The 9,680-nt window shown below is 44.9% G+C and overlaps 1 protein-coding gene across 1 annotated transcript; it reads left to right on the top strand.

Moving 5' to 3' along the window:
• The first annotated feature begins 702 nt into the window (after positions 1-702).
• Positions 703-4,629, top strand: LOC146581169 (neuroligin-2-like). Its single transcript, XM_085268090.1, has 4 exons — positions 703-741; positions 2,380-2,613; positions 3,182-3,495; positions 3,801-4,629. The coding sequence occupies exons 1-4, from the start codon at positions 703-705 to the stop codon at positions 4,627-4,629; spliced, it is 1,416 nt and encodes a 471-aa protein (XP_085124216.1).
• Positions 4,630-9,680: the final 5,051 nt, after the last annotated feature.

Raw genomic sequence — 9,680 nt, 5'->3', positions numbered from 1 at the left:
CAAAACTCTTGCAGTTTTAGATTTTTAGACTCAAAGTCCTGGACGACACGTTTTCCTTCTTTCAGTCTTTCCTGCTGTTGCTCTTTCTGTTGAAGAAGGTCTTTATTTTGGCGCAGTGTTTCATCCAGGCTTTCTTTCAGCATGCGGTATTTTTCCTGCATGTTCTTCAGTTCGTGCTGCATGTCTCGTTGCTTTTTGTCCTGCTCTTCCTTCTGTTGGAGGAATTCTTTCTTTTCTTCCACAGCTTCATGGAGCTGTCTTTGGAGGAGCCGATTTTTTCGGTCCATGTATTGGAGATCCCGTTGTATCTTATCAGTCATCGTTTTCTTGTCTTGGAGCTGGTTGGTCATTTCTTTGAGTTCTGCACTCTTTTGCCTGTTTTCTTTAATGAGGTGCACAATCTGCTCTCGGGTCTGAGCAAACTTGATTCCCCAGCCCTCATTAATAATTTTTATGTCCGGCTGGCGCTGTTGTCTTTCTTCCAGCTCTTTATTTTGGGCTTCCATTCGTCTACATTTGTCCTCCAGTTGAAGTTTCTCTTCTTCAATTTGTTGCATTTTTTTCTGGAGAAGGTAGTTTTCCTTCCTACTCTCCTCTAACGCCCTTTGGAAGGATGAGGAGCCATTTGGGGAAATTGGCCGGCCACGCCAGGAAGTAGAGGCGGCGTAATCTTTTTGAATTGGTTGTTTTTTTCTTGGAAACATGTTGGAGTTTCTATACGATGACTTTGAAGAGCTTGTGGTGAACGTTTTGTAGGCTGCAAACACAGATGCTGCTGAAACGAACTAAAACTTGCTGTTTCTCACCCCTACTTAAAGAAAAACATCAAAGGACTTAAGATTCTTAAGATCTATGACATCATCACTCCCTAAGCCAATGAGATTGTCACAAGACATTTTGGAATGGGGTATTTTTTTTTAAACTGTTTTCAAACTTAACTTAAAATTTCAGTGTTTCCTGGTTGTGGACTATTGGTTAGTCCAGCCGATTAAGAAATTAATTGTCACAAACATCACTAATATTATATAACAGACGACAGAAAACAAGAGTTTTTTTTCTACGCAATAGCGGTATAATAAAAGTTTTTTTTAATTATCCTACTTTTTATAAAAGAGAACATTTATTAAAGATTATGTATGTAATTAAAAAACTCTGTTCATCTAAAGCAGGGGTCAGTAACCTTTAAGACCCAAAGAGCCAAAGAGCCATAATTGGCCTATCTGGGGTTGAAAGGCTCGATAAATGCACGGCGTTTCGCCGGGTACACCGGCTTCCGCGAGTGTGACGCTTATTTTGAGCGATGAAAAAATAAGAAAATATAATTTTATTTGTATATTGCAAAATCACAATAATCTTCCAATTTAGAACTACAAGTTTAAAAAAAGAACTAACATAAATAAAATACACTTCAGCTAATTTATTTTCACAAACCACGCGGAGCCGCACTATAAGGACTAAAGAGCCGCAGGTTGCCGACCCCTGATCTAAAGGGTTTAACAAAAAGGGGGAGCTTCCTGCTGGAAATTGAAATGTCCCCATGTCCCCACTGGGCGATCGTGGCTCAAGAGTTAGGAGTTCGCCTTGTAATCGAGCCCCGGCTTGGACAGTCTCGGTCGTTGTGTCCTTGGGCAAGACACTTCACCCGGCAAGACACTTCACCCGTTGCCTACTGGTGGTGGTCAGAGGGCCTGGTGGCGCCCCAGGGTGGCTGTAGCTACATCACCAGTGTGTGAATGTGTGCGTGAATGGGTGGATGACTGAGCGTGGGTGCTTAACTAGTTAAAAAAACAAACAAACATCTGTCTCTTATTTTTTATGTCACACAGGAAAGAAGCTTCAATGTCTGATGAGAAGACATTAATTTGTTGGTGTTTGTGGTGTTTGGTGCAGTTTTCTTGTTTTCTGGCTTGTTGTTTATTTACAGTGGAGATGAAGATCTCTAACAAGTTGATTTGTTCACATTTGCACATTTTTAAGAGGAATGTGTTTTTTTTGAGTTTGTACACTATATGCATGTAAGGCAACCGTTTCCTTTTTCTGTATTTTTGTGTGCTGCTCTTTTAACAAAAGGGGAACAAAAGACATTTAAATCGACCTCAGATGATTTGTTTAAATTTTTACAAGGTCTTACTGAGGTGATGCAAAGTGAAACATGCTTCTTTTTTGGTAATGTGCTGGAAAAGCTTGAAAATTGACCTTGAATGTGCTTAAAAAGTGCTTGAATTTGACCCTAAAAATGTGTATGAACCCTGCATATATTGCAGTATTTACAGTTTATAGTAGGAATTTCATGGCAACAGCTAATCTTTATTTTGTTTACTGGGAAATGAAATGCTGCCAATTCACAAAGCTGTGCTTCAGCTGCACTTCCTGTTGTAGACTTGTGATGCACACAGGCTCTGTCCCAGCACTCAGCATGTTCTTCCTTATTTGCTCCACCAGGGGGAGCTCCTAAACTATGACATCTTGATAGGAGTGAACCAGGGAGAGGGGCTGAAGTTTGTGGACGACAGTGAGGACAACGACGGCATCTCAGCTGCGGCGTTCGACTACACCATCTCCAACTTTGTTGACAACCTCTACGGCTACCCAGAGGGTGAGGACGCCACCTCTGTACACTGCCACTTTTTCAGTTATTCCATTTTACAGCCTCCTCTCACTTAACTGCATTTTGCAGCATCATCAGGTTTTGTCTCATTAGGAGCCGCGTTTGTTGATTTGTTCGTTTTTTTCTGTTTGCTGTATTCATTAAAATAAACGGATAATCGTCAAAATGACAAATGTGGACAATTATCAAAGCTTACATTACAATTCTGACAGCTTGAGTTCACATGAATTTTCAAAAGAATATAAAAAGCTGTGAAAGTGCTTTAAGCGTTTAAAACATGCGAGTAAAGAATGGAATCAGTAACATGTGAGCCCAGTGAAGTGCATCAAACAAGACAAGCGTGCTAAAGAGAGCCACTCATCCACATCACGGCGTGTCTGCGCCTTAACCTTTGAGGCTCTGTGGGCAGTAATGCTATCATCCCCCAGGTAGTCGGCTCCCAATCTCAGTGTCGGTGTTTCTGACAGATCGGCCTGCGAACCCCTCACAGCCGGACCACAGTCACAGTACAGACATGTTTGGATAATGCAGTCATGCTTCCTCTCTGCTGCCTGTCACTCCTTCTGTTATCAGAAAGAGTTTTTTTTCCTCTCTAGATTTCTCACTCGCTTCCTGTTTACGGACCACCAGTGGGTGGCACCAGCTGTGGCCACTGCCAAACTCCATGCTGAGTTTCAGTCCCCAGTTTACTTTTACACGTTCTACCACCACTGCCAAACCGAGACGCGGCCCGAGTGGGCCGACGCCGCGCACGGAGACGAGATACCTTACGTGTTCGGCGTACCGATGATCGGTGCCACGGACCTGCTCCCGTGCAACTTCTCCAAGAACGATGTGATGCTGAGCGCTGTGGTCATGACTTACTGGACTAACTTCGCAAAGACTGGGTAGGCCTCATGTCACAGTAGTGTAAACTGTACACGTTACTGTATGTTCACTGACAGCCTTCTAGTCATGTTGAATACTTGAATCTAGGTTGCTAGTTTAATTTCCGTGTGGCTTTGAAGAATTGAACATACTGGTTCACCAAAAGCATCCAGATCCCAGAGCAGCCGGTTGGTCTTAGATAGTTTAAAGGTTGCACAGAGAATGGGCCTCCTGTCTGTATTCAGTGTATTGATTCCACATGTTACTTATAATGGAGACTGAATATAACTTTGAACTGAAACGTTTAACCTTTATGCTCCACCAGGGACCCCAACCTGCCCGTCCCTCAGGACACCGAGTTCATTCATACCAAGCCCAACCGCTTCGAGGAGGTCATCTGGACCAAGTTCAACTGGAAGGACAAGCAGTACCTTCACATCGGTTTGAAACCTCGTGTCAGAGACAACTACAGAGCTAACAAAGTGGCCTTTTGGCTGGAATTAGTCCCTCATCTTCACAGCCTGCACGACGTGCTCTTTCCCACCACTACGTGCTCCCCCGCAGGCCGTGACCCCGGCACCATGAGGCCCAGAAACAACGTTCCTCGAACCACTCGTCATCCTTACCCTACCTTCCCATCAGATCCTGAGCCCGAGGGTTCAGAGCGCCCACCCCAGGACCTCTTTCCCGGAGACACCCGCGACTACTCCACCGAACTGAGCGTGACAGTTGCAGTTGGAGCGTCGCTCTTCTTCCTCAACATCCTGGCCTTCGCCGCCCTTTACTACAAGCGTGACAAGCGGCACGAGATGCGCCGGCACCGGCTGTCCCCTCAGCGGGGCGGCCCCGCCAACGACCTGGCTCACAGCCAGGAGGAGGAGATCATGTCCCTGCAGATGAAGGACTGGGAGCACGACGCTCACCACGACATGGAGCCCCTGCGACCCCACGACATCCTGCGGCCCGCCTGCCCTCCCGACTACACCCTGGCGCTGCGCCGCGCCCCCGACAACGTGCCGCTGATGACGCCAAACACCATCACCGTGATCCCCAGCACCATCACCAGCATGCAGCCTCTTCACGCCTTCAACACATTCCCCTCCACCGGCCACAACAACACCCTGCCCCACCCCCACTCCACCACCAGGGTATAGTAGGGACAGGCCCGACACAGCGCCACCTAGGGACCAGGAACACTGGCTCTGCTTCCGCTCTGGAAGGGAGGCCTCTAGACGTGGGCCTTCGTTCTGTCCTCTTATTCTCTTCTTTCTCCAAAAGCAACTACACCTGCTGCGTCATGTGCTGTGAAACTTGGCAGCTCCCTCCACTGGTGGCATGTGGAGGTGCAACTGAAGTGTCCAGCAGCAGATGAGCAGTTTGGGGTGGGTGACTCAGATCTTTCAAAGATACTGTTTTCAAAGACGGTCTGCTGTTTCCAGGCTCAAGACCTCCAACATTTGTCAAAGGGACGAATGCTCTCTCTCTCCTCGCTGTTTTCTCTTTTTTACGTTGGCGTCATCTCTTTTTCCATCTCCTGTGTGTTGTGTGCACATTATGCTTCTCTTTTCTACATCCGTGTTTTATTACTGCTCTCTTCCTCTCATTTGACACGCCTCCCTCCTGCTCTTCTCTAAAAATTCCCGATCTGCTGAGCAGTTTGGAGGGGGGAGGCGTACACTAAACATATAACTATGAAAACACTGATATCTTTCATTCTACCAGCATTTTTAGGTGCCAAGTAAGTACTGCTGTGTTTCATTTCTCATCGAGGGAGAAGAAAAACCAAAGAAAAATAGAGTATCGCTATTTACCGTCAACTAACAGAGTTCTGTCATGTTCTCATGACAAAGTGCCAAACTGGCCTCAGTCGTGATTTTCTTTCTTCCATCTTCTCTCTTTTTGTTGTTTTGTTTGAAGCATTTGTTAAATTGTTGTTTTTTATTGTGTGGAAAGAATTTTTCTGAAAATATAGATATAGAGAAATGATATTATATATAGTTCTATATAAAATGTGTACAAAGGAGAAAGTATATAAAAGGGTTTTCTCAGTGGGGGATCTATGCATGAATTATTTTTAAAGACGCGGGGAAAAGGACACTGTACCTGTCGATGCACGTTTCCCAAAATCTAAACGAGTCATATCGCTCCATGTTTGCTACTTTTGGTTTTTGGTTTTCTCCCGCAGAGTAAGAGCATCGCAGGAGCATCGCAGGAGCATTGCAGGAGCTCCTGAAGTCAAACGACGCCTCCCAGCACTCATTTATTAAAACGGAGTCGATGCCAAAAGTCTTAAACGTTAGAATCAAAGCAACAGCTGTGAACTCAGTCATGGTGTCATGTGCAGCCTCCGTCTTACTGTCACTACTTTTTCATTTTAGGGTACGTGAGGTAAAGCGTCCGTCGATGTAGCTTGATTGTACAAAATTATTTTTCTACGTTATTAACAAAACAGAGCAGAGACTGATGCTGCTCCTGTCTGACCCCCTTATGTCTGCCACATGTGTATTCTGACTTCATATCATCACTGCTCCCTCCCTCCTCCTCTCTCCATCCTACACCGCCTTTGTTATTTAACACCGACCCCCCCCAAACTGATAATCAGACAAATTCCCAAACAGCTGACTTCACTGTGTCGACACCGTTCCTGACTATTTCTGACCTCAGTTCAGCTCTGCTATTATCCTCACATTAAGGGTTCGTTCACCTGCCTGCAGATGATCTGTGAGCTCGTCGGTTGTAAATTAAACTCTAAGCACACTGAGGGTAACCGGGAGGCGTTCAGGGCCTGCAGTGCAGAGCTGCAACATGAAAAAAAGGGATGGGGGCTCAGATCTCCTGAACAGGGTAGAAACAACACGGTGGGTTTGTGCTGTTTGTGATTCCTGCTCCGTCACTCTGGTGGAGACCACTGCAGCTCAGCAGCGCTCCCTGCTGATCCTCTGATGAAGATGTCAACAGTATGTAAACTGAGCTGATGTGCTGCTGTTTGAGCCCACGTGGTAGCGTACGTCCAGTATGGGAGAACTTAGTCACCGGTGCTGTCTTTGCTTGTGCTCTAGCTTTAGCCTGTTTGATTGGTTGTTTTCTATTTTATTACTGCCTAAAAGGGGAGGTGGGGGAAACACATGCCTGACTTCTCCTGTCAGAGGTTTTGTAAGCTCAGTGGAAGGGAAACGTGCACAATGTAAATCATAAAACAACTGAGTGGGGCTGTGCTGCAGGTGGATCAGTGCTGTGGACAGTAGCTGTGGAAAAGAGACTGGACAAAGACTCTCAGCCTTAAATACAGGACAGAGGATGATCCGATCATCTTTCAGCTAACAGTGTCGAGCAGAAGGACGGCCGGCTGATGCGTCCGTACGAACCCTTTTGTACTCACTCCTGTGTATAAGGAGGTGGCGAGGGGTTGTGTAGTTAACCTCAGCACCACACAGCTACAGCAGAGGAGAGAACACAAACGAGTCCTTTCATTCGGCTCTGTTCTTTCTCCTTGTCTGTTTTATAAGCTAACACTAGAGGGCGCCATTGTGGCACATTCAGCGCTCACTCTGAGGTCACTGGACAGAGAAGAAAATACCAAACTGGGAGACGGATGGAGTCGAAACATCTGGAAGAAGATCAGAGCTGTACATTTTTAAGTGTAAGAAAAAAAACAGACAAAATATTTGTAAATATTAAGTTTCTTGTTTATTTTGTTTTGTTTTGTTTTGTTTTTGGAGTGAATGAATGATATGCTTATTTTGTGATGACAAAAGACAACAGGTGCAGTTTGTAATGAGAAGAAAAAATGGCCGTTAGCTTGAGGTTTCAAATGAGTTCATCCTTACCACCGATCAGTTTTGTCTTTGTTTTTTCGACATTTATTTGATTTTTGTCATAACGTTGATCGTTATCATGTGACCATCCGGTAGCAGGAAGGTCGCTGTAGCAGAAGTCATCTCCACTGAAGCCCCCTCACAGCAGAGGGCCAGTTTATTAGGATTTGCTAGTTTTCAGTGAGAAAAAACATTTTCATCAAGTTTTAAATCGTTTCGTTGCTCTTTTCTCTGCGATTGTCATAAAGTCGTCGTCCTCTTTTCAAGCCTTAGCTCGCTTTTATTTTGAAACATGAGTCTTGTGATCAGAGATGAATCTGTGCTGCATGATGTGCGTAACATCAGAGCGATAAAAGCCAGCTTTTCCTTTCAGTGATTCGCAGTAAGGACATAAATGACCTAAACTGAGACTGAAAAAAAGTGCAGTCAGTTAAATGTTAGCTCACCTAACATGTAGCAGTGTTTACATGTAGCCATGTTTGACAGACTCCAGGGCTTTGATACCATAAGATGCCTCATATCCTCACAGACTCATGAGATCACACAGGTGGTCTGACCTGCTCGTGTCACACTGTGCTGTCTGTCTGTCCGTTGTTTTTCTCCTGCAGTGATGTTATGTAGCAGAAAAACAGTTGGATGCTCGAAAAGTGCAGAGCGATGGGTGACGTGTGGAGAACATCACAGTCTGTGTGCGTTCAACAGCTGTTAGAGCCACACTTTGTCCTTTCTGTTGTATAATAGGATCCAGTCCGTCGCAGTACGCCAGCATTTACTGCTGTATCGCACCAGAAGCTCAGGAGGGATTAATCCAACAAAACATCGGCTTAGCTTTATACGGGCTAGCGCCGCCCTGCAATCAATGTGCAGGTGGGTTCCCAATTAACCCAATCACCTGATACAAGGAGCGAGTGCAGCGGAAAGAGAGCGAGGGTGGTAGAGCGAGCGAGAGAGAATGAGAGAAGAAAAAACGGAAGGCGAGTAGCCCATCTGGCTACATCGGCATGTTGGGTTCTTGTTCCGTCTCCTTTTCAGATTCTTCTGAGGAGGTATCAGTGGCCTGCTGGACAAATGAAACCTCTCCTCCATCAGAATCTGCTTCGTCCATTTTCTGAAGCAAAGCCAAAGCCTGTTGCGCGGAGAGGTTCTTCCTGCGTGGCAGTGATACGGAGGCCATCCTGATGTGCGTTCTCAGAAATGCGAACAAGAAATGATTCTCCCGTCTGGGTCGGTCTGCTTTTATGCACAGCACTGTGCTGTAGTCAAGCAATGCCACTCCCTCACATACACAGTGACAATGGAACAATGGAAGATCTGTGCTGAGAGTCAAGGAAGGTGTGAATGTGTGTCTTTTATATTTGCAGGTCAGTCAATGTGTGGGATATTTTGTATAGATACGGCAGGCATTTCTGAAAGTCGTAACACAGAGGTTTGGCCTGACTTGGATCTGAGCAACTCTGAGTGAGCAAATGCAAATGTGCCAGGCCTCAAGGATAATGGGTGGTTTGCACAACAAAAGCTGGAGGAGAAATGAGCTGACGACCTGTGAAAATCTCAGCAGGGGTGATTAACACCTCGGGACTTGCACCAGAAAATAAAAAAGCCAGTAATTCTAGGGGGTGTTGGGTTTAGGGAAGTTACGCAAATTTGTGCAGGTTTAGTAAATCTAGTGATAAATACGTGGTAGAAATCCCAAAAGGGTGATTCTGTTCACCTGGACGTAGCATTTTCAACGGGAGAAACGCCTCCTGAACTGAATTGTCTCAGTTGATGGCCATGCGGTTGGCCTCCTGAACTGTTTCTTTGGACTGTTTTTCCTCCTCTTCTGAGTTTTCCTTCCTGGAGCTCCAGCACCCACCCAGGTTTGGTGGAAATGTTCTAATTTTAAGAGTTTGATTGCAAAAGAATAAACTGCTGATGTCCGCAGAAGTTTTTAACTTTGGTTGAAAGGACAAACTATGAAAAATAATAGACCTTTGAGGATTTGAGCATATGGCAAACATTATGCAAAGTTCCTCTTAATTGTAAAACACAAATCTGAGGATGTTGGAAGACATGTGTGGTTCTCATCAGCTTTGTGGCATGTAGATGCTCCTTTTATTAATATTCCTAAGTCTGGAAGAATACTCATAAACACTGAGGTCCTGCTATGTGCCAATGTGTATCTGGGCCATTACTAAACAAAGATGTGAAGCAATGTTAATAATTGTTGGTAACTTTTTTTTCATTTCCAGGTTTCAGTTACTGCTGTTGATATGTTAAGAGTAAGAATAAGTTCAGATTCTCTTAAAGATAACAACACTAATATGTTAACAATTGTTGGACTTGTGGAGGTATTTTGAGAACCCTTATAAACATCTGAAGGAAAAATATTCTTTAATCATAGATGCAGA

The sequence above is a fragment of the Mchenga conophoros genome, linkage group LG3 (assembly GCF_057382185.1).
Source record: "Mchenga conophoros isolate Kocher_MC1m ecotype Shallow Benthic linkage group LG3, M_conophoros_male_GT1.1, whole genome shotgun sequence".
NCBI lineage: Eukaryota > Metazoa > Chordata > Actinopteri > Cichliformes > Cichlidae > Mchenga > Mchenga conophoros.
This window is presented reverse-complemented; position numbering and strand designations above follow the sequence as displayed.